The following is a 26180-nucleotide window of genomic DNA, read 5'->3' as shown; positions in this document are numbered from 1 at the left end:
GTTGTGTTGTCTTTAACGAAAAAAAAAACAAAACGCACAAATCAATTAGTAACAAATCAATTCGTATCAAATCCGAACTTTTGCAACAGGCGATGGGGGGGGGGGGGGGGGGGTATGGCTGGGGATGGTTTTGGTTGTGGTTGTTTGGGGGGGAGGGAAGGGTTGTGGGGGTTTTTTGTTTTCACGGGCGGTTTAATCCGTGGGGGGGTTTAGTGGGGGCGTGGAAGAAGGTGGGTGGGGTGCATGGAGAAGCATTACAGTAAGGTGTTGGTTTCTATTTCCTCGTTAAGGCCTCCAGGCGCGAGGGTGTCAAGTGTGTAGATCCAGAACGGTTTCTCTGCGACAAAGTCGCTTGTAAACGTTCAGTTTGTGGGAATAAGTTGGGGATGGACCCCAGCTATGCCCCCAGCTATGCCAACCTCACCATGGGTTATTGGGAAACCCAACCACATTTGGCACAATAATCCGTTCGCCGCCAACATCATCTACTACAGCCGATACATAGATGACATCATTGTCATCTGGGACGGCCCCGAGCCTCTCTTCCAACTGTTCGTCAACCACTGCAATAACAACACTTACAACCTCTCATTCACCTCAGTATGCGACCCCACAGAACTCGCCTTTCTAGACCTCCTATTATACCACCAAGACAAACACATATTGGCCAAGAATTACACCAAGCCCACTGCGGGCAATTCGTTCCTACACTTCCAAAGCTGCCACCACCCAAGATGGATCTCAAATATCCCCAAAAGCCAATTCTGCCGACTCAGAAGAAATTGCACCAAAGAACATGACTACACCGAACAGAGCGGCCTGCTAACCCAAAAATTTGTTGAAAAAGGTTACCCCCAACCCCTCATCAATGAAGCTTACTCCCAGTACACAAACATCCCTGCCCCCACCCCCAAAGACGCACCCACAACACAGCCCATACGCTTCACCACCCAATTCCATGTCAAATTTCGCAGAATGGAACAGATCCTCACCAAACACTGGCCCATCCTATTGGAAGATCCCCACCTAAAATCCACCATCCCCCAAAGCCTAAGGTATCCTACCGAAAGGCCAGAAGCATCAAAACTCTTGTAGCACCGAGCAAACTAAAACAAGAACAAAAAACCCCCACAGCCACCCTATGCCTCATCCCGCTTGTTGGGATGTATCAATGCCGCAAAGCCCTTTGCCTCACCTGCAAGCACATACAACATGGACAAAAAGAATTCAACGTAAAAGGCAAAACATACACCATCAAACACTTCCACAACTGCTCATCCGAATACGTGATCTACTGCCTCACCTGCCCTTGTGGCCAGTTCTATGTAGGGAGAACCATCCGGACCCTAAGAAAGCGGTTTGGCGAACACCGCCGCCTAGTCGAGGCCGGAAAAGACAAACATAGTGTGCCCAGACATTTTGCCGAACACCATGAGAAATCGTCCACAGGTCTGCGTGTCTGGGTCATCGAGTCCATCCCCAACTCATTCCCACAAACTGAACGTTACAAGCGACTTTGTCGCAGAGAAACATTCTGGATTTACACACTTGACACCCTCGCGCCTGGAGGCCTTAACGAGGAAATAGAAACCAACACCTTACTGTAATGCTTCTCCATGCACCCCACCCACCTTCTTTCCACGCCCCCCACTAAACCCCCCCACGGATTAAACCGCCCGTGAAAACAAAAAACCCCCACAACCCTTCCCTCCCCCCCAAACAACCACAACCAAAACCATCCCCAGCCATACCCCCCCCCATCGCCTGTTGCAAAAGTTCGGATTTGATACTAATTGATTTGTTACTAATTGATTTGTGCGTTTTTTTTTTTTTTTTTTTCGTTAAGACAACACAACACCCTTCCATTCCCCCCCCCCCCCGGATCAATGGATCAAACTGCCCGTGAAAACAAAAACCCCCACAACCCCCCCCCCCCCCCCCAAAACAGCTACAACCAACCAAAACCATCCCCAGTTATTGTACATGCGTTTTTTTTTTTTGTTTTTTTTTTTTACATCACATCTTCCCCTCCTCCACCCCCCCAACACCCAACATGTCCTTCCCCTCCCCCCCCTTCCTCCCCCCCCCCCCAATATGTCCCCGTGCCCAAACCATATACCCTATTCTTATCCCATAGCACCATACACACAGCAACACATATCCATGACACTTATACACATAATCCCCCCAAACCCCCCCCCCCTTGTCATCTCCATCCCTCCCAGTGGAAAAAAAACCCCAAAACAAAACCCCCTCCCATTTTTAGTTTTCAACTACGGTCCTATTACACTATAGTTTCCCACATGGTCTGTTATTCCCCTCCCCATGCATTTAACCACATCAGTTTGTGTACCCACACACCCCACCTAGTGGCCAAACACCTATATTCCACCTATTGCAGACTTTCAAGCCATGCTTTTTGCCTCCCCTGAGCCACCGCCCTTATCACTGCATAAATGCCCTGTCCAAACATGGTGCATCCACGGCCTGAGGAAGGAGCGCATGCTCCGATAACGCGTCGCCGTAGCATCCCGCATCACCGCCAGGAGTGACTCCAGGATCCCAGGACCCACGAGTGCCAGCGTTCCACCAGTTGACGAGGAGCCCACGGACAACACCGAGGCCATCCCTGTACACACGGAGGAACCCCCTGCCGCTCTCACCGGGATCCACTGCCTCCACCACCAGGACCTGCTCCAGTGATGCTCCTGATGATCAACATTACTTGACAAACTGCATCTTATTCACCGACTAAATGTGAGTGTAATACTGCTGCACATACTTCAATAAATGTCTTGCTGCACTTAGAAGGCGCTGCGCTGTCTTCCCTCTTGTCTCCCCCCAGAGATCTCTTCTGTCTCTTCCGCCGGCAGCCGCTACAGTGGACAGCTACCCCCTGAACTGTTTGGGGGTCCCCCTACCCCTGGTGTTTCCCTTCTCCCCCTCCCCCGGGTCCCCAGGACCAGACCTTTTTTTTTTTTTGAGACCTCTTCTTGCGCCAATTCACCACCAAACCATTGTCTCTCTACCAGAAGCCAGATTGCGCTGCATAAGAGTCTCTTAGCATTCCTTCCCTTTTTTTTTTTTTTTTCCACACCACCCCTCTCGGTTTGCAAAACCCATATATCCTCCCATCATACATATACAAGTTTACCAATACATTAATTCTTCCTTCCTATTCCCCCCCCCCCCCAGTCCGTGCCACACCTGCCCACTAGTCACTGACTTGCCGGACCACGTTCCTCAGAGTCTGCTTACCCACATCTCTGCACTCTCCACGCCCATCCTCAGCCACAGTTCACTAGTACACATCACCTAGGTCAGCCGCAGACCTTGATACATTCCCCTCACCCACACACAAGGCCCATCGCCCACCTCACTCACACACCAACACCATACCCTTTCCCCATACCCCATCCCCAGCTCACATGCACTTCCACCTATGCAGCCCCCCAATAACATGGATCTCCTAAAGGACATAGAAGAGGCCAAGTATGAAAACCTAGAACGCCTTTTCACCTTGCTCCCCACAACTCTCTTTTCACCCCAATACAAGGTGCCCAACGACAAAATCAAAGGTTGCACCAACACCTTTAGGAAAATAGAACAACTCATATCCTCCGCCAACCACCAATGGTGGGACAAATTCTTCCTAGAACATTACATTTCCCTGGCCATATCCCCCCGTGGCCTCAGAATCCTCAAAATCTGCCCATTTCTATCCACTGAACTGGCCACGGAGTGGTCACAAGTCTCTGAATTTTGCACGAAAAAATGGATGCAACTTATTATCCAACAACGTGACGCAAAATATTCCCACATTACACAGCAACTCCACCACCACATCAACAGTCTCACGCATTACACCCCCCACATACCAACCAGATGGCTCCTTACCCTTAAAAAGCATACCAAGCTTGATGAAGACAAACTTCTCAAAACCAAGCTAGGCAAAATCCGACGAGATCTAGATGATTACAACTGTAAAAAAGTTTTCAATTGGAAAAAAACCTCCAGACACCCACCCATACCACCACCCATGAGTCACCCCCCTCCCCCCCCACCCCTACTACCCCCATGCCCTCGGCCACGCCCGCTTATACCCCCCCATCTTCTCCCCCCCAAACACCGCCGCCCCTTATACTCCACACACCCGCATCGCACCCCACCCACGCCCCTACTCAAACTGCGCCAGTCTCCCAAGCCCCAAAGAAGCAGAAGAACCCGTACCCGCGTAGACTGCCCCCCCTCCAGTACCCACCCTTGTCCCCCTCCCACCCCCAAAGGCCACAAAACCCTTAAGCCACCACTGTCCACCTCCCCCAGCCCCATACTACCCACCCCAGCCAAACCACCCGGCACCTTCTGCCAAAATACATCCAGAGGACTTGACCATGCCCCAGGAACGCAGTCTCAGACACCCCCACACCCCTCCATCCATATCCCCCCATCTCCCCCCTCAATTCCCACCTCCACACTGGCAGTAGATCATAGGCCCCCCCGTGACCAGCAACATTTTTTAGTGCTTCCCCCCCCCCGCCAACCCACAACCAGACCAGGGAAAAAAGAAAGCTAGACGAAGAGGAAAGCGGGGGGGCAAACGTAGAAACCCCCAAAAGGGCGAAACTACATACACAGCCAAAATCTTCAACTTATCATCACATACCCTCTCCACCGCAGAAATCTCCCTCCTAAACCGAGGTCTGAACTTTGCACCCTCCACCCTGCCCAACCCCTTCACCATATACAAGGACCTCAACTATTTCATACGTAACCTAACACTCAAACGCTACTATAACATACAATCCACCAAACAATCCTCCATCATGCTCCCCCCACCAACACCGTCCCCCACAGTCCCCCTGGACATTGACCCAGAGGGCCGCAAAATACTGGAGGAACTATACATCGATGATGACGATGAAGACCTCTCCCTGTTCACACAACACCCATCCTCCTCACCCCCAGTTAAACATTCCTCCTTCAAGCCCAAATCTGTCTTCAACCCAGTTCATTCCAAGGGCCCATACCTTCAAACCTTCTACCAAGTGGTTTACTCCGACATCATCAAACTTTGTCAACCGGCTACCCCCACCCATTCCAAACATTCCAACCTTTCCACCGGTGAAAAACAAGCCCTCAAGCATCTCACCCAAAACCCCAACCTTGTCATTAAGACGGCCGACAAGGGTGGAGGTATAGTAATACAAAACAAAACTGACTACCTAGATGAAGCCCACAGGCTCCTCTCTGATACCTCTACCTACCATAAGCTCCACCAAGATCCCCTGATTCCATTTCAAGCTGAGGCTCGGTCCCTGACTATGCAGGCACACGAGGCCGGCATAATCAATAAACATGAACTGGCATTTTTCAATAAGGATTTTTTTGCCACACCATATTTTTACCACATTCCCAAGATTCACAAAAATTCCACCAACCCCCCCTGGCAGGCCCATAGTAGCCGCCATGGACAGCCTAACCAGCCCCTTCTCCCAATACGTTGACCAATTCCTCCAACCCCTAGCCCAAAACCTCCCAGCATACATCAGAGACGGAGTGTACCTTCTTGAACAACTCTCCCACTACTCCTGGGAATCATCCTACATGTGGGCATCCCTTGATGTCAACTCTCTATATACCTCCATCCCCCATGACATAGGCCTCAGAGCCGTTACCCACTTCCTCATGGACGATCCCACCATCAACCCTCAACAAGCCAACTTCATCAGCAAAGCCACAGAATTCTGCCTCCAAAAAAACTACTTTGAATTCAATGGTGAGTTTTTCCTCCAGGTCAATGGCACAGCTATGGGGGCTAATTTTGCCCCCAGCTATGCCAACCTCACCATGGGTTATTGGGAAACCAACCACATTTGGCACAATAATCCGTTCGCCGCCAACATCATCTACTACGGTCGATACATAGATGACATCATTGTCATCTGGGACGGCCCCGAGCCTCTCTTCCAACTGTTCGTCAACCACTGCAATAACAACACTTACAACCTCTCATTCACCTCAGTATGCGACCCCACAGAACTCGCCTTTCTAGACCTCCTATTATACCACCAAGACAAACACATATTGGCCAAGAATTACACCAAGCCCACTGCGGGCAATTCGTTCCTACACTTCCAAAGCTGCCACCACCCAAGATGGATCTCAAATATCCCCAAAAGCCAATTCTGCCGACTCAGAAGAAATTGCACCAAAGAACATGACTACACCGAACAGAGCGGCCTGCTAACCCAAAAATTTGTTGAAAAAGGTTACCCCCAACCCCTCATCAATGAAGCTTACTCCCAGTACACAAACATCCCTGCCCCCACCCCCAAAGACGCACCCACAACACAGCCCATACGCTTCACCACCCAATTCCATGTCAAATTTCGTAGAATGGAACAGATCCTCACCAAACACTGGCCCATCCTATTGGAAGATCCCCACCTAAAATCCACCATCCCCCAAAGCCTAAGGTATCCTACCGAAAGGCCAGAAGCATCAAAACTCTTGTAGCACCGAGCAAACTAAAACAAGAACAAAAAACCCCCATAGCCACCCTATGCCTCATCCCGCTTGTTGGGATGTATCAATGCCGCAAAGCCCTTTGCCTCACCTGCAAGCACATACAACATGGACAAAAAGAATTCAACGTAAAAGGCAAAACATACACCATCAAACACTTCCACAACTGCTCATCCGAATACGTGATCTACTGCCTCACCTGCCCTTGTGGCCAGTTCTATGAAGGGAGAACCATCCGGACCCTAAGAAAGCGGTTTGGCGAACACCGCCGCCTAGTCGAGGCCGGAAAAGACAAACATAGTGTGCCCAGACATTTTGCCGAACACCATGAGAAATCGTCCACAGGTCTGCGTGTCTGGGTCATCGAGTACATCCCCAACTCATTCCCACAAACTGAACGTTACAAGCGACTTTGCGCAGAGAAACGTTCTGGATCTACACACTTGACACCCTCGCGCCTGGAGGCCTTAACGAGGAAATAGAAACCAACACCTTACTGTAATGCTTCTCCATGCACCCCACCCACCTTCTTTCCACGCCCCCCACTAAACCCCCCCAACGGATTAAACCGCCCGTGAAAACAAAAAAACCCCACAACCCTTCCCTCCCCCCCAAACAACCACAACCAAAACCATCCCCAGCCATACCCCCCCCCCCATCGCCTGTTGCAAAAGTTCGGATTTGATACTAATTGATTTGTTACTAATTGATTTGTGCGTTTTTTTTTTTTGTTTTTTTTTCGTTAAGACAACACAACACCCTTCCATTCCCCCCCCCCCCCGGATCAATGGATCAAACTGCCCGTGAAAACAAAAACCCCCACAACCCCCCCCCCCCCAAAACAGCTACAACCAACCAAAACCATCCCCAGTTATTGTACATGCGTTTTTTTTTTTTTACATCACATCTTCCCCTCCTCCACCCCCCCCAACACCCCAATATGTCCCCGTGCCCAAACCATATACCCTATTCTTATCCCATAGCACCATACACACAGCAACACATATCCATGACACTTATACACATAATCCCCCCAAAACCCCCCCCCCTCCCTTGTCATCTCCATCCCTCCCAGTGGAAAAAAACCCCCAAAACAAAACCCCCTCCCATTTTTAGTTTTCAACTACGGTCCTATTACACTATAGTTTCCCACATGGTCTGTTATTCCCCTCCCCATGCATTTAACCACATCAGTTTGTGTACCCACACACCCCACCTAGTGGCCAAACACCTATATTCCACCTATTGCAGACTTTCAAGCCATGCTTTTTGCCTCCCCTGAGCCACCGTCCTTATCACTGCATAAATGCCCTGTCCAAACATGGTGCATCCACGGCCTGAGGAAGGAGCGCATGCTCCGATAACGCGTCGCCGTAGCATCCCGCATCACCGCCAGGAGTGACTCCAGGATCCCAGGACCCATGAGTGCCAGCGTTCCACCAGTTGACGAGGAGCCCACGGACACCACCGAGGCCATACCTGTACACACGGAGGAACCCCCTGCCGCTCTCACCGGGATCCACTGCCTCCACCACCAGGACCTGCTCCAGTGATGCTCCTGATGATCAACATTACTTGACAAACTGCATCTTATTCACCGACTAAATGTGAGTGTAATACTGCTGCACATACTTCAATAAATGTCTTGCTGCACTTAGAAGGCGCTGCGCTGTCTTCCCTCTTGTCTCCCCCCAGAGATCTCTTCTGTCTCTTCCGCCGGCAGCCGCTACAGTGGACAGCTACCCCCTGAACTGTTTGGGGGTCCCCCTACCCCTGGTGTTTCCCTTCTCCCCCTCCCCCGGGTCCCCAGGACCAGACCTTTTTTTTTTTTTTTTTTTGAGACCTCTTCTTGCGCCAATTCACCACCAAACCATTATCTGGAAGTGGATGCATCCTCAGTGGGAGCCGGAGCTGTGCTAACTCAGAAGTCTTACAGAGGCAAGACCATAACTTGTGGCTTCTTCTCTAAAACCTTTTCCTCCGCCTAGAAGAATTACTCTATTGGGGACAGAGAACTGCTGGCAATTAAATTAGCCCTGGAGGAATGGAGACATCTTCTCGAGGGTGCTCCTCTGCCTGTGATCATCTTTACGGACCACAAGAACCTAGCCTACCTCCAGTCAGCTCAAAGACTAAATCCCCGCCAAGCCCATTGATCAATCTTCTTCGCCCGCTTCAATTTCCAGATTCATTTCTGCCCAGCTGCTAAGAACATCAGGGCAGATGTCCTTTCTCGCTCTTCAGATGTGGTGGGCGACATACCAACTCCTCAACACATTATCCCCCCAGAATGTCTCATCTCGGTTGCTCCTGTGGACCTCCGTCTTCTTCCCCCCGGCAAGACCTACGTTCCTCCTCGTCAGCGGTTATAAATTCTCAAGTGGGGCCACACTTCCCTTTTTGCCGGTCATCCTGGAGTTAAAAAAATCTCTTCAATTAATTTCCCAATTTCCCAAAGATATTGGTGGTCCTCTCTGGAGAGGGACGTCACAGAATTCGTCCAGTCCTGTGTGATCTGCCCAGTCCTGTGTGATCGTGGCAAAATTCCTCCTCAGAAACCTGCAGGTCTTCTTCTGCCTCTTCCTGTTCCTGAGACCCCTTGGTCACACATCGCCATGGACTTTATCACTGATCTTCCCTCCTCCCATGGTATGACGGTCATCTGGGTCGTGGTGGACAGATTTTCGAAGATGGCTCACTTTGTGTCCCTGCCTGGTCTCCCGTCCGCGCCTCAGTTGGCCAAACAGTTTTTTCTACACATCTTCCGCCTTCACGGCCTTCCCAGACACATCGTCTCGGACCGTGGGGTGCAGTTCGTTTCCAGATTTTGGAGGGCTCTCTGTGGTCAGCTCGGAGTCAAGTTGGACTTTTCTTCCTCGTATCACCCTCAGTCCAATGGCCAAGTAGAACGGGTGAAACAGATTCTGGGAGATTATCTACGCCATTGTGTGTCCTCCCGTCAAGATGATTGGTCGGATTTACTCCCTTGGGCAGAGTTTTCTTATAATTTCAAGCAATCTTCTGCCTCCAATAAGTCCCCATTTTTTGTGGTCTATGGTCGTCATCCTCTGCCACCTCTGCCTCGGACCTCTGCTCCCTCTTCTGTACCAGCTGTAGAGGACCTCCTTCAGGACTTCTCTTCTATTTGGCGAGAGACCCACTCAGCCCTCCTCAAGGCCTCGGCCCGTATGAAGTTCCAGGCCGATAAAAGTCGCAGAGCTCCTCCGGAATTCAGTCCCGGTGACAAAGTGTGGCTCTCCTCGAAATTCATCAGATTTAAGGTCCAAAGTTACAAGTTGGGTCCTCGTTACTTGGGTCCCTTTAAAATCAAGAGCCGCATTAACCAGGTGTCCTACCAGCTCCATCTTCCACCCTCTCTCTGAATCCATAACTCTTTCCATGTCTCCCTTCTCAAACCTGCTATCTTTAATCGCTTCTCTCCTAAACTTCTTTCTCCCACCCCTGTCGCTGGTACCTCTGATATTTTTTTGGTCAAAGAAGTCCTAGCGACCAAGGTCATCCGGGGGAAAAGATTTTTTTTGGTCGATTGGGAGGGCTGCGGTCCTGAGGAGAACATCCTGGACCGCAGCCTCATCCGCGAGTTCCTGGGTTCCAAAAAGAGGGGGAGACCAAAGGGGGGGTACTGTTATGCTCAGCGCTCCGGGCCTCCTGCTGGCCTTGGAGCGCTCACAGCATGTGTCCCCAGGCGGCGCTCCTGCGTCTCGGCGTGTGCGTCCCCCGCGTCCCCGCACGCACCGGGACTCTTAGATCTAAAGGACCAGTGCACAGGTGATTGGTGCCTGGTCCAAACTGGTTATTAAGGGTTAAGATTTGTGAAAGGCAGTGCTGACTTAATTAGGCTTCACCTGTGCACTGCCCATTAATACCTTCTCCTCCCACAGCTTCCTACCGGATCTTTGTGCCTTGTGCCTCTGAGAAAGCGTTCCCTTCTGTGTTTGTTTGCTTTGCCTGTTGCCGAACCCTTTGCTACCGACGCCTCGCCTTTGAACCTCTGCCGCCTGCCCTGACCTCTGCTACGTCTGACTACGCTCTTGCCTACTCCTTGTGTACCATGCCATATCAGCTGCCAGAGAGATCGAGTTGTTACTAGGGGACACGACCTGGTAGTTACCGCCGCAGCAAATCCATCCCACCTTGCAGCGGGCTCTGGGGAAGACCAGTAACTGATTACAACCGGTCCTCTAGTACAACCCGCGCCATCGCCTCTCTGGTCCAGAGGATCCACTACCAGTCCTGCCGGTTCATGACACTTGTATGTTTAAGGATTCCCTGTGTTATTAGGACTTTTATCTCACAAAGACATACTGTTGAGTTATATATACTAAAATACCAGCACTACTGATCTCTACAGTATGTGTAAAACACAGTCAATGTTCATATAATTATTAAACCTTAGTAAACAGCGCTCAATTGTGTTATCCTGGTGTTATTATCTACTATTAAACAACCATGTAAAACATAAATTCACGATTAACTTTTGGCTCTTTGAGCACAGAGCATTTTGAAGAAAGACATTACTGATTTACAGAGGAACAGCGTTGGAAAGCAATTGGACACTTTATATATGGACTATTATGTTAGAGTTCACTAATGAGATAGGAAAGGCAATTTTTGTATTTTTTGTTTGAAATTATTCATGCACAGGAGCACTTTATGTAAATTATGAATTTATATGTTCCACCTGGTTTATTAATAGTAGATAATAGCACCAGGATAACACAATTGAGTGCTGGGTACTGAGGTTTAATAATATTGATAGGTTATATTGTTTCTACATATGGTTTTGTTGGACATCTTGGACTAGAACAGATGTTCAGAACGCATGATGTACAGGGAGAGGGTTGCAGCTGTGACCAAGGGGTCAAAAATAATATTCAGTATATGTATAAATAATACTATAGAAGAATTCAGACATGTTGGAGAGGAGGTGGTCAGAGACTGAACACATGCAACAAGTGTTGATGGTGACTGGAGGCATGCTGTGACACTCGGTCTGTGTTGCACAGGCTTTACAGCTTCTTTACAAATTAATTCTCTCATTTCTACTACTGCGCACTGGCGTCTGCAAAGGGCCACACAGAAAGTACCAAAGGGATGCATATTTTGATGACCGGTGTACTGTAAGTTCATATACAAGCTATATTTTGGAAAAGTAAGGAAATGCCCTGTAAATTACCGCACATTATGGCTAATATAATAGAATAGAATTAAAATACATAAAAAAAAAAAAAAAACAGTTGTATTCAGTAATTTAGTCATGCAATGCCTTTTTTGAAAATGCATCTCTTGAGATGAAGTTAACTGAAATTTTACTTTACCTTGATATTCTGAATGTCACTAGAACTTTAAATAAGAGCCCCATTTCCCTTTTGATTTACCTAAGTGATGAGAAATCTTGTAGCCGGTTAGGATTCCATTGGGATGTTCTGGAGGCCCCCAAAACAGTGCAAGAGATGTGTCAGACAGCCGTTCAATACGTAATCCAGAAGGTGGGCTGGGAACTGCATATAATACCAAAAAAGATGGTTTTAATGTAAATTGTTAGTCTTTCAATTAGCAATATTTATATAACAATTAGCAGTATATATATAACTGTCCATGTATCTATATCATTCTTACTGCTACTAAATGCAAAGTATATGGGTAAATCAGTAATTTCCAATCAATATATATATATTGTATTAGTAATATTCTTAATTCAATGGTGTTACCAGGTCCAGTTACCAGGTCCAATCTTTACTTAGATACATGGTGGATATTAGATGGACACGTATAGAGGATGAGAGTATGGATACATTATTATGTTGTTTTTATGATATTCTTAAATATAAAGAAATTATCATATAGTTTTAATATCCAATATACCGAATGACTAGTAGAGGTGTTGCCCAATGACCTCAGCAGTTAATGGTTAAGTAATCCCAACCAATGGGGATAATGTTCCTCCCACTGGGTTTGGCTTATGGTCATTTTTACTGCCCTTTTGTTAAACACAATATAAAAAGGAACCCCAGATGTAATAAGACACAACACAACACAACACATTACATTACACATACAACACACACGCTACTACAGCCATGCATAGACTCATCTATACAGACTCCATCTTGCTCCATCGTGTACCTGAAACTTGGAGGGACGCCAAACGAAACTCCTCCCTAACTGGCCACCATCTTGGGAAGGCCGCCATCTTAAGGACTCTGGTAACGACCATTCTAAGCTAGCAGCCATCTCAAGTATGGTAAATATACCTTGCTAATTATTTGATTATTATTTACTATAATTTATTTTCTTCCTTACATGTTTTATATTTCATATTAAAGGGTAACGAGATTACAATCCCAGTCGTATTAACAACATATAGATTTTTCTCTAAGAGATGATTTTTGCTTTTTATAACATTTTTATTAATATCAGATTTAGCGCATATTGGCGTATTAGTCTCACGTTTTGCATGGCCTATTCTCGCTTCATCTGCAGTGGAGTGGTTGTCGGACTTCGCAATTCGCAGACAATTGTGGTCTGATTATATAGTACGCTAAAATATGGTTTATGCCACAACATCTGGGAAAAACTTAATCTTGCTTTATTTTACTTTTATCGTTTAGCTAAATATCACATTGCATTTATCGTTTTAAGTTTGTATTTTATGTAAGGTTATCGCTTTGTGTCACTCAAGTCTGATCATGTATCGTGAAGACATGTCTCGTGAATAAATATTCTTATATATTCCCTACTGTAGACTGTTTCACTAAGATTGGTATATGCTTTTAAAAAGAAATTAATCGATCAAAAAGAACTTGTTATACTCGTTCAGAATAATATTCTCGAATGTGTAAAACGCACAACATATTAAATGGAGGCACTGCTGAGATATCATTAATTTCTTACATATGCCAATCATAATTTTGATCATGGTGACATAATTAATAACTTTGCAAAAAAAAAAAAGAGAATTTTTTTTAATAATTTTTTATTATTATTTATTTAATTGTGAATATTGATAGTAATGCCCTAAAATGTCTACAGAAGGTAAAGTTCACGCTGCCAACTCTGGCAAGGTGTTAGTCCCTAGTGGTAATCCCACAGCCCCAGTAGATTCGGCACAGATCTAGAATATGTAGAGACACCTCTCTAAGTCTGAAATGGTGGAATATGTAAAGGCTGGTTGGAGTCATACCAAAATCCTCAGAAGAAGTCGGGCCAAATATGGGCACCTGACGTGGGTAGAGGAAAACCCGATGTATGAACTCACCAAAAGCTTCTCTAACACCCAAAGACGTCAGGAAGCGTGATCACATACTTTTAGAATCATGGCCAATCTTACTGTATCTCTGTGAGGAACTGCACCAGAAGACTCAGCAAAAAGGAATTTAGTAAAGTTCTAATCTCCACTCCAAATAATCGGAAGTGAGATAAGGAACCTCCTTGAGCAGGTGAAGGAAACCTCTATTGGGACACATAAGTTAATGTAGCGTGAAACTGCAGAAAAAGGTAGAACTGTGGCAGAAGTTTTATTCAGAAAGCTGTAATGTAAGCAACCATTTGAAAGAGCAATGTAAACGATTAATGCAATAAGTAGGAAGTTTTGAGCAAGAAAAAAATGTATTCTAGCGGAAGTTGCCGAGTAACCAGCAGTGGAAAATTAAGTTGCAGAGTAACCAGCAGTGGAAAATTAAAAGAAAAAAAGTGTGTAACAGTTCAAGTCAGGACAGGAACTCATCAATAAATAAATAGGAGAGTTCCAAAAGGTTATGGTGTCCATGTAAAAGGGTAATGCTCATTAGTCCTGCATTAAAAATTAAATATATAATAAACTAGTGTAGCGCAGTCCATATAAAAATATACACACAAATGGTAATAAACACATTAAAACCAAAAAATTGGTAAAAAGGCATTATGATGAATAAAGGAGAAAGTTCATATTGGTGATACAAAAGATGATAAGATAATAAAAGAGACACAGTCCACTAGTGATCCGGTGAAAAAATAGCAGCAAGTGTGACTTCTGTGCTCATAAAATTCCCATCACCTGGCACTATCTGCCTCTCACCTACACAACTCGACCCCACAGGGTCAAACAGCATGAACAATCACCACGATATTCAGCCAGTAATACTCCAATGGAAAACAGGACCACAGCCTCCAGCACTTAACCGCATGGAAATCAAGTATGGCAGAGGATACAGCTTCCCAAATCGTTCCCAAACATAAGGAAAAAAGGAACAAATCTAGTGCTCTCTGTTGCGGTTTAAACGATTTATTTGCTCAAATAAAAGTATTGCACTTACATTGTATTGCACAAAAACGAGCATGAATTGCAGAGCATGCAGCGTGCTGGATGGTGCCTGATTTCCGGGTTGTTAGACAGCCTTCAGACCGTGTGACCAATCCCCCGTACGCGTTATGTCATGTGGGCGTAGACTTCTTCAGCGGTGATGCTGATAGGTCAATGGTCCGGCTCTTTATACTCTCCTTGGGCGGTACCTATTGCGTCATGTCCGGCATTTCACCGTCGCCACGGAGATCATACGTCTCTCTAGACAGGAAGCAGATAGGCGGGCCCCGATCGTGTTGTTTACTTGGCAATGCTTATGGCTGCATAAATCACCATGGAGACATCACAATATCCCCCACAGCCAGCACGATCCTTATAAGACAAGCTAAATTCCTTATGTTTCGGAAAATTTATTATGTACAATATTGTCTTAGATGTTTAATCCTAAAGGGCAATTATTAATCATTTACTGATTATTTTTGATATGGTCAAACGGACCTGACGGCTGTACCAGCTATCAGACACCAGATGGCAGCATTCTGCTCACTCCATAGAAGACAATGCAAAATACAATACATTACATAAAAATTTGATAAAACCATGTACACATAATTGCAAATATATCTCTAATACATAAAACCTGATTGTATATCTAGATATTAAAATAAATGGATAAAAATTGTTAAAAATTAATTAAGTAAAAAAAGACCATAAAAAACTTATCTATCTGAAATAAAACAATTAAGATCAAAGTCGACATTCAAACCCAGGGGTGTTAAAACTTTAGCCTCATAGATCCAAAAGGATTCGCGGCGGCTAAGTTGTCTAATGAAGTTGCCCCCCCTCCAATGGTAGCTTACTTTCTCGATCCCCCAAAATTTTAAAGTGCTTGGATTTTTTTGATGGCAGTTTTTAAAGTGTCTAGATACACTGTGGGTGGTAAGTCCCTTACGTATGTTATTAACGTGTTCCCCGACACGTACATGTAGAGCTCTTGACGTGCGGCCAATGTATTGTAACCCACAGTCACACTCTAACATGTAAACCACTCCCTGTGTGGCACATGTTATCAGGTTCTTTATTTTGTAGCTTTTTTGTGTGACCGTGGAAATGAAATCCTTGCGTTTCTTGATGTTCTTCCTACAACTTTTACAAGTAGCGCACTTTCCACACGCATAAAAACCTGCCAAAAAGGGAAAAATACCATTGTTCTTAACCTGGGGGGGATTAACCACTCCAGGGGCTACCTTGTCTCTAAGAGAGGGGGCTTTTCTGTAAACAAATTTCGGCTGTTCTGATAAGGCAGGCCCCAAGATCCTGTCTTCTTTCAGAATAGCCCAATGTTTACGTACGATTCTCTCGACTTTTTTATGTTGGATATTAAAGTCCAGAATTAGTCAGAACTGTGTGTCCGTTTCCCTGGGCCTAGAATTCTCCAAAAGACGTTCACGATCAGTATTTCTAACCCATTCAAGTTCTTTAGATATATCCTTTTTGTCATATCCCTTCTCTAAAAACCTTCCTGTTAAGGTATTTGACTGTGCAATAAAATCCTCCTCCGTGGTGCAATTACGCCTTAAGCGTGTAAATTGCCCACGGGGGATATTGCACAGCCACTGTTTGTGGTGGCAACTATCAAGAGGGATAAAAGAATTTCTGTCTGTGGGTTTAAAATAGTTACGAGTTTTAAAAACACCATCAGTTTTAAAAATCTCCAAGTCTAAAAATACGATATTTTCGAGTTGTAAATTCCACGTGAGGACAATGTCCTTTTTATTGCTATTTAATCTGTCCATGAAGGCTTCCAGGCTTGTCATGTCCCCCTGCCATATCATGAACAGATCGTCGATATAACGACGGTAGCAAATAAGCTGAGGGGGCAAGTTTTCAAAAACCACTTCTTCCTCCCAGTGGGCCATGAATAGATTGGCCACACTGGGAGCAAACTTGGCCCCCATCGCAACTCCCTTGATCTGTAGATAAAAACTGTGATTGTACCAGAAATAATTCTTTTTGAGACAAAACTTAAGACTCCTCTGAATGAACCTGATCTGTTTTCTGGGTAACTGCGATTGCAATAGACCCCATTTCACCGCACTAAGTGCGTCGGAATGATCAATAATAGTGTATAATGATCCAACATCCGCTGAAATCATTATGCATTCAGAGGAGCTTGGTAACGTTTTTAATATTTGAATAATATGTTTTGTATCTTTAAGGAAAGATTTCGTTTTCTGTACAACGGGCTGGAGGAAAAAGTCTATATATTGTCCCAACCTGGCCGTGATGGAATCAATTCCATTAACTATAGGACGGCCAGGTGGGTTCTCCAGTTTATGTATTTTAGGCAAGAAATATATTATAGGCCTCCTACAAAACAAGGGATCTAGATACAGAGCTTCCTTGTGAGTAAGTACCCCATTGTGTTCCCCCCTAATGATTAGACTATGTAATTCCTCTTTAAATTCTAGCATGGGGTCTTTTGATAAGATTTGACAGGTGGAGCGGTCACTCAAAAGTCTCAGCATCTCATTTTTATAATAGCTGCTGCTAAGGACCACTAAACCCCCTCCCTTGTCCGCTGGTCGTATAACGATATCACTTCTGTTTTCCAGAGAAGCAATACCTTTTTTGGTATATTGGATCATATGCTTTTTTATATTTTAATTTTTCAAGATCACTGCACACCATGTGCTTGAACACATCAAGGTGCTTAGTGTCTTGACCAGGTGGATTGAAGGTGGATTTATTTCTTAGAGATGAGTGTTGGAATGTAGAGGAGGCTGAATTACGGGTAACAGGGTTGGATAAGAAGTATTTTTTAATACTCAACTGTCTTGTAAACCTCTGTATATTAACATAAGTTTGAAATTTATTCAAGTTCCTGATAGGAGCAAATTTTAATCCCTTATCGAGGACTTTCATTTCATCATCCGTAAGGGGAACTTCACTCAAGTTATAAATACCCGTACCTATCTGGGCCTCTGCCTTTTTGGTTCGTCTTCCTCCTCTGCATCCTCTCTGCTTTTTCTTTTTCCCATACTCTGATTTTTGTTGTCTGGTTGGTATTGATTCCCTCTCCAATTCTGGATTGGGGTTTCTGGGGATGGGGACTGAAATTGAGTGTGAGGTCCCCTCCAGGGGGATCTCCCCTCCTCTAAAAAATAATTTTGTTGATCGTTCTCTTCAGTATGGCGGAGGGGGGTAAATCTATTTTGAGACACTATATCTGAGTAAGATCTATACTGGGCGTTATTTCCTTGTTGAAATCTGCCTCTGCCTCTCCCTCTCCCCCTTCCTCTGCCCTTTCCTCTACTTTAGACAACCTGCCAACCATCTCCTCCATTGTTAATGGGTCTTTGGGGATAATTATAACTAGGGGGAGGAGGGTTAGAAGAATTCTTTTTGCCTCTTCCACCTCTTCTGTCATGATTTACCCAATTTCTGGGAGTGTGTTGTCCCTGAGAGGTTGTTAAAGGGACATAGTAAGTTTTCTTTTTTGGGATCGCTCCACTGTTATTGTTAGGCTGGGAAGGACCACTGGTTTCCATTTCTGGAGATTCTTGGTTTATCTGAAATGATTGTTGCCACTTATATATATCATTTTCATTAAAATCCGCCAAGTCTCGCTGGAATTTACCTCTCTTTTTTTCCTGTATTTCCTTATCCCATTTTTAACTTCAGGTCATTAGTTAACTTTGTTAAGTCCGGATGGTCTTTGACCAATTCGACTTTATCCTTGATATCTTTAATTTGGGTTTCTAATATGGTCATTTTTTTCTTTTTACGATTTAACAAAAATACCAAGAGCTCTAAACCTTTATTGGTAAAGAAATCCTCCCAATCTTTTAAGGACTCACTGTCCAATAAACCGTCGCTGGGAGGGACATCCCACCTTAAACGACGTGGGATTAGTTTGGCAGAGATATAGTGCTCAAATTACTCTATGTCCCACCACACTTTAATTTTCTTCTCGAACAAAAAGCCCAATTTCTTAAACAAATATGCAAGATCTCCAGGATCTTTTGGTGTTAAGGGTTTGTTCGAGAAGACCTCATTAACCTTAATTTCTCTCTTTTCCAAATATTGGAAGACCTCCATATTCTGCAGTTTGAATAAATTTCAAACTTATGTTAATATACAGAGGTTTACAAGACAGTTGAGTATTAAAAAATACTTCTTATCCAACCCTGTTACCCTTAATTCAGCCTCCTCTACATTCCAACACTCATCTCTGAGAAATAAATCCACCTTCAATCCACCTGGTCAAGACACTAAGCACCTTGATGTGTTCAAGCACATGGTGTGCAGTGATCTTGAAAAATTAAAATATAAAAAAGCATATGATCCAATATGTATCAAAAAAGGTATTGCTTCTCTGGAAAACAGAAGTAATATCGTTATACGACCAGCGGACAAGGGAGGGGGTTTAGTGGTCCTTAGTAGCAGCTATTATAAAAATGAGATGCTGAGACTTTTGAGTGACTGCTCCACCTATCAAATCTTATCAAAAGACCCCATGCTAGAATCTAAAGAGGAATTACATAGTCTAATCATTAGGGGGGAACACAATGGGGTACTTACTCACAAGGAAGCTCTGTATCTAGATCCCTTGTTTAGTAGGAGGCCTATAATATATTTCTTGCCTAAAATACATAAACAACTGGAGAACCCACCTGGCCGTCCTATAGTTAATGGAATTGATTCCATCACGGCCAGGTTGGGACAATATATAGACTTTTTCCTCCAGCCCGTTGTACAGAAAACAAAATCTTTCCTTAAAGATACAAAACATATTATTCAAATATTAAAAACGTTACCAAGCTCCTCTGAATGCATAATGATTACAGCGGATGTTGGATCATTATACACTATTATTGATCATTCCGACGCACTTAGTGCGGTGAAATGGGGTCTATTGCAATCGCAGTTACCCAGAAAACAGATCAGGTTCATTCAGAGGAGTCTTAAGTTTTGTCTCAAAAAGAATTATTTCTGGTACAATCACAGTTTTTATCTACAGATCAAGGGAGTTGCGATGGGGGCCAAGTTTGCTCCCAGTGTGGCCAATCTATTCATGGCCCACTGGGAGGAAGAAGTGGTTTTTGAAAACTTGCCCCCTCAGCTTATTTGCTACCGTCGTTATATCGACGATCTGTTCATGATATGGCAGGGGGACATGACAAGCCTGGAAGCCTTCATGGACAGATTAAATAGCAATGAAAAGAACATTGTCCTCACGTGGAATTTACAACTCGAAAATATCGTATTTTTAGACTTGGAGATTTTTAAAACTGATGGTGTTTTTAAAACTCGTAACTATTTTAAACCCACAGACAGAAATTCTTTTATCCCTCTTGATAGTTGCCACCACAAACAGTGGCTGTGCAATATCCCCCGTGGGCAATTTACACGCTTAAGGCGTAATTGCACCACGGAGGAGGATTTTATTGCACAGTCAAATACCTTAACAGGAAGGTTTTTAGAGAAGGGATATGACAAAAAGGATATATCGAAAGAACTTGAATGAGTTAGAAATACTGATCGTGAACGTCTTTTGGAGAATTCTAGGCCCAGGGAAACGGACACACAGTTCTGACTAATTCTGGACTTTAATATCCAACATAAAAAAGTCGAGAGAATCGTACGTAAACATTGAGCTATTCTGAAAGAAGACAGGATCTTGGGGCCTGCCTTATCAGAACAGCCGAAATTTGTTTACAGAAAAGCCCCCTCTCTTAGAGACAAGGTAGCCCCTGGAGTGGTTAATCCCCCCCAGGTTAAGAACAATGGTATTTTTCCCTTTTTGGCAGGTTTTTATGCGTGTGGAAAGTGCGCTACTTGTAAAAGTTGTAGGAAGAACATCAAGAAACGCAAGGATTTCATTTCCACGGTCACACAAAAAAGCTACAAAATAAAGAACCGGATAACATGTGCCACACAGGGAGTGGTTTACATGTTAGAGTGTGACTGTGGGTTACAATACATTGGCCGCACGTCAAGAGCTCTACATGTACGCGTCGGGGAACACGTTAATAACATACGTAAGGGACTTACCAACCACAGTGTATCTAGACACTTTAAAAACTGCCATCAAAAAAATCCAAGCACTTTAAAATTTTGGGGGATCGAGAAAGTAAGCTACCATTGGAGGGGGGGCAACTTCATTAGACAACTCAGCCGCCGCGAATCCTTTTGGATCTATGAGGCTAAAGTTTTAACACCCCTGGGTTTGAATGTCGACTTTGATCTTAATTGTTTTATTTCAGATAGATAAGTTTTTTATGGTCATTTTTTACTTAATTAATTTTTAACAATTTTTATCCATTTATTTTAATATCTAGATATACAATCAGGTTTTATGTATTAAAGATATATTTGCAATTATGTGTACATGGTTTTATCTAATTTTTATGTATTGTATTTTGCATTGTTTTCTATGGAGTGAGCAGAATGCTGCCATCTGGTGTCTGATAGCTGGTACAGCCGTCAGGTCCGTTTGACCATATCAAAAATAATCAGTAAATGATTAATAATTGCCCTTTAGGATTAAACATCTAAGACAATATTGTACATAATAAATTTTCCGAAACATAAGGAATTTAGCTTGTCTTATAAGGATCGTGCTGGCTGTGGGGGATATTGTGATGTCTCCATGGTGATTTATGCAGCCATAAGCATTGCCAAGTAAACAACACGATCGGGGCCCGCCTATCTGCTTCCTGTCTAGAGAGACGTATGATCTCCGTGGCGACGGTGAAACGCCGGACATGACGCAATAGGTACCGCCCAAGGAGAGTATAAAGAGCCGGACCATTGACCTATCAGCATCCCCGCTGAAGAAGTCTACGCCCACATGACGTAACGCGTACGGGGGATTGGTCACACGGTCCGAAGGCTGTCTAACAACCCGGAAATCAGGCACCATCCAGCACGCTGCATGCTCTGCAATTCATGCTCGTTTTTGTGCAATACAATGTAAGTGCAATACTTTTATTTGAGCAAATAAATCGTTTAAACCGCAAAAGAGAGCACTAGATTTGTTCCTTTTTTCCTTATGTTTGGGAACGATTTGGGAAGCTGTATCCTCTGCCATACTTGATTTCCATGCGGTTAAGTGCTGGAGGCTGTGGTCCTGTTTTCCATTGGAGTATTACTGGCTGAATATCGTGGTGATTGTTCATGCTGTTTGACCCTGTGGGGTCGAGTTGTGTAGGTGAGAGGCAGATAGTGCCAGGTGATGGGAATTTTATGAGCACAGAAGTCACACTTGCTGCTATTTTTTCACCGGATCACTAGTGGACTGTGTCTCTTTTATTATCTTATCATCTTTTGTATCACCAATATGAACTTTCTCCTTTATTCATCATAATGCCTTTTTACCAATATTTTGGTTTTAATGTGTTTATTACCATTTGTGTGTATATTTTTATATGGACTGCGCTACACTAGTTTATAATATATTACTGTGGAGGTGTTGGATTACCCTTTTAGTGTTAGCTGCTGGTCCTTGTTAATTTATTCAGCGCTGAATCTTTTACAATAACTATTAAAAATTAAATATTTAAATAGACCCAGATATGACTCCCAGTCTGATGGTTATGACCCAGACAAGGGGGGTAGTCAGGCAGAGAGTCCACGTCCTACTCCAGCCATCTTCTAAATATAGGAGGGCAGAAATTGGGCAGCCATGCATAAATAGGTATGAGTCATATCAAGGTCACCGCAAAAAGACTAGCACCCCTAAAAAGATACCATACACCTCCAGAATTATAAAGTTATTAAATAGAGTACTGTCCCGATTTTGTTAAGAAAGGGTCCTTAGACATTACTGATAATCCTGAGGCCTATAAAAACACCCTTTCTGTGTTGGGCCTGTAGGATGTAATTTAGTATTCAGCCCATACAAAAACCTTACCGCTGCTAGAGCTGCTATCTATAATTTAAAATGTACACAGCACCAAATCCCCATTTAATTTTTGGTTGTACTCAAAAGTGCCTAACACCCTTCAATGAAGGAGCCTGAGTACAACCACTTGAAACTTAAATCCCTGTGCTTCGAGGCATTGCCCAGGTACATAAAAATAAGTTTGGCAAGGGACTACAAGTTGGGGTGTTCACTGGAATGGTTGGTAAAAGAGAGCGACAATTTGTACTCCATCCAACAGACCAGTGAATACAAAGAAAGGCGTGAGCCTGTCACCAAAATTGTGGCAGAAACACACCTTTCTCCTCAACCTTAACACTAAAAAAAAAAAAAAGGAGCAAGATTTTATACCGGATACCTCAAGTAGGACTCCAGGCACCCCACCAATTAGGAGGGGGGGGGGGACAGAGGCCGTTTTAGGATTCCCTTCCAAGGGGACAGGGTCCAAGGTTTAAAAGAATCTCTAGGGAGTATCCCCAAAGAGCCCAATTTACCCTTGAGGATGGAAACCTCGCTATGCCCAAAATCCTCAATAGGGGGGGACCCCCACAAATAAATAGGGATTTGCCCCATCTTAGGGCTCCCCGAAATCCTCGGGAAGATCGAGAGACATTAAGGTCCAGACTCCACGCGAGAACCGAGCAAATGGTTCTGATAGGGATCTGTCCCATTCGGCTGTACCCGAGAGACATAGGCACCGCAGGAGGCGGAGCAAAAAAAAGCCAATTCTGAAGAGGTTTTCAGCAGAGTAGATGCCAAGTTGGATCGGATGATCACTTGGTTCACTCAGGACGCTGCAGCCCAGAACCAAAATAATTCCTCTTTAGGAACGAATCCTGTGGCCAGCCAAGGGCCACAAAATCCTTGAATGCCCAGATGGCCAGGAATCAGAGGGATACACTGAATAAAGGCATAGGAGACAGAGGTTCTAACACCATTTTATCCCCAGGTCACAGTATTGAGGATCCTGAAATCCCTACCAGGGATCTTGGTTGTTAGATACTAACTACCTTCCTATTTTTCAGTGGTCAATTCATCCCTCTGAATCGCCAATGACGGTGATACCAAGGAGGATCAAACCCTAATGACGTAATGAAGTCAAGAGTTTAAAGGTGGTATTACGGTAACCAAGAAGGAATCCTCAATGTCAAGTAGTTTTGTTGCCTACAATGATTTGCATTGATGCCCCAAAGGGGGAGATATTATGTATTTTTTTTTCCTCCCAAGTAGAAGGTAAATTCTAACAAAAATATTGTATTACTGTTCAATTGTTCAATGTGTGGTATCCATGGTGATAAATACATTCCCATGTTAATGAGCCCCAGAAGTCAGTCTCCCCTGGAAAAGGTTGCATATATAGTCTCACCTTCCATGGTGGTCAGATAAAAGGCTGATCACACGGTGGACTAAAGGAGGACTCTGAGGAAGATCAGGATACCAACCTCACATTGAAATTTCAACAAAAAAGATAGATGAAAACTGTATGTATCATTTTCTCATGGAATCCATTTTCCTTTAGAGGACTAAGAGATCCCGAAAGTAAGCAGGATGCCAAGAGCCCGATGTATCTGAGACACCCAATGGGGGGTACAGTGTGAAGGACCCTGGGATACCCCTGATGGCCGGTCTACCAAGACGAAACCATTAAGACAGCCAAAGGCAAAAGTACCCGGAGAAATCCACATTCCACTGGCCAACAGATGATAACCCTTGGATCCACATCTCACTCGGAGTCACCATGCTTATCTACTGAAGTCACTACACCTACTTGCAGGTGTCTACACCCCATTCAATTATTCCATAATTATTCCATACCTACCTACAAAGCTGTCAAAGTCCGATTTAAGCCCTATTTCTTCAAGAGTCTGCCTTGGAAAAATGTTTCAAATGGCTACGGCACTTTTTCACACTTTTTCCAAGAGGGGGGATTTGTTAGACTTTCAGTACGAAATAGAAATACATTTTTATTATTACAGGTCAAGAATTGTGAACTTTGAGGCCTCAAATGAACTAGTTACTGATTCAGTCAAAACCCCTTCAGTTTGAACCACACATTGCGTCCATTGTTGAAATTGTTTTATTTACATATACTTTGAGATAAGAAGCTATGTCATCTGCCCCCAAAAGGAAATTGTGTTTGGTAAAACTTTGAATATAATGCTCTGGGAAGGCAGGCAACTAAATTGCTTATCCCAGGTGGAACGGCCTTTGGGGGGGAAGGTTTACATACAACGGAGCTCAAAGGATAAAAAGACATTCTTCCCCTGGTCATGAAACGAGAGAAACCAGAGGGATCATAAAACATTATGTTCTGGCCATGAGACGTTTTATCACACAATGGCCAAAACTCAAATTCAGGATAACACCTGTGTTCACCCATCCACTAGCAGATAAACTATTGTTTCAACCATGAGAAGACTAATGCCTCGTACACACGTACCGATCGTCGGCCGACCGATTGGCCGTCTTTTGTCCAGGGCTGTCCTGTGCGCTGAAAAGTGCAAAAGACTGCACACCAATTTTTTTCCGCCGACTGCAGAAGTGATGTCATGTGATGGTTAACTTTCCCTGTGTTTTTCTTCTCTGAGCATGCCCAGTCTTGCAAATCTGCTGATTGTCGGCCGAATTCTGTACTGACTGGCGAACAATCGGCCGTTCTGGTGTCGGCATACAAAAATTTTAAAGCCTGCACAACAGATTCTGTTCGGCCGAAAATGCGCTGTCGGAAGCATCATACTAACAAGCCTACAATCGGCCGATCGGTCGTCGGCAGAATATTTACGGCCGACAATCGGTACGTGTGTACGGGGCAAAACAAACGGAAAACTGCTTGGACAAAGACCAGAGTCTGTAATTCCTTTACCTACACACACCCGGGGGTAAAGATTGTGTCATACAGACAATTGTCAATTGGAAACTAATTGGTATCAAAGAAACATTGTCACTTTAGACTGATGAGAACTGCATCCTCAAGTGAATTTCATATAATCATAAGCTTATACCACATCCTTGTCCCATCATATACAAAAGGGGGTTGTGGAACTTATGATGTTATGACAATCTTCTATTGAGAAGTACATTATATCTATTATATAGTAGTGTCAAATGGTCCGAATTTCTCCCATATTTTATAATCCAGTCCCAAATCATGACTGTATTGTTGTTAACATAATAATCCCTTAATGGATAATATTCTGATTGGAAATAACCCATGTGTAGAAAAGTTTACATATACAAGTTGTTGTGTAGCAATATATATATCATTCTTACTGCTACTAAATGTAAAGTATATGGGTAAATCAGTAATTTCCAATCAATATATATATTGTATTAGTAATATTCTTAATTCAATGGTGTTACCAGGTCCAGTTACCAGGTCCAATCTTTACTTAGATACATGGTGGATATTAGATGGACACGTAT

The 26180-nt window shown here is 44.1% G+C and overlaps 1 protein-coding gene across 1 annotated transcript in view; it reads right to left on the bottom strand.

Annotated features, from left to right (window-relative positions):
• L1CAM (L1 cell adhesion molecule) overlaps positions 1–26180 on the bottom strand; it is a 1053451-nt gene that overhangs the window by 247020 nt on the left and 780251 nt on the right. Inside the window, exon 20 of the mRNA XM_082263926.1 lies at positions 11928–12050. Coding sequence (XP_082120052.1) covers positions 11928–12050 — 123 coding nt within the window. The remainder of the gene's footprint in view (positions 1–11927; positions 12051–26180) is intronic.

The sequence above is a fragment of the Pelophylax lessonae genome, assembly GCF_965119305.1.
Source record: "Pelophylax lessonae genome assembly, chromosome: 7".
Classification (NCBI taxonomy): domain Eukaryota; kingdom Metazoa; phylum Chordata; class Amphibia; order Anura; family Ranidae; genus Pelophylax; species Pelophylax lessonae.
The sequence above is the reverse complement of the archived record's forward strand: the minus strand, read 5'-3'. Positions and strand labels throughout refer to the sequence as shown.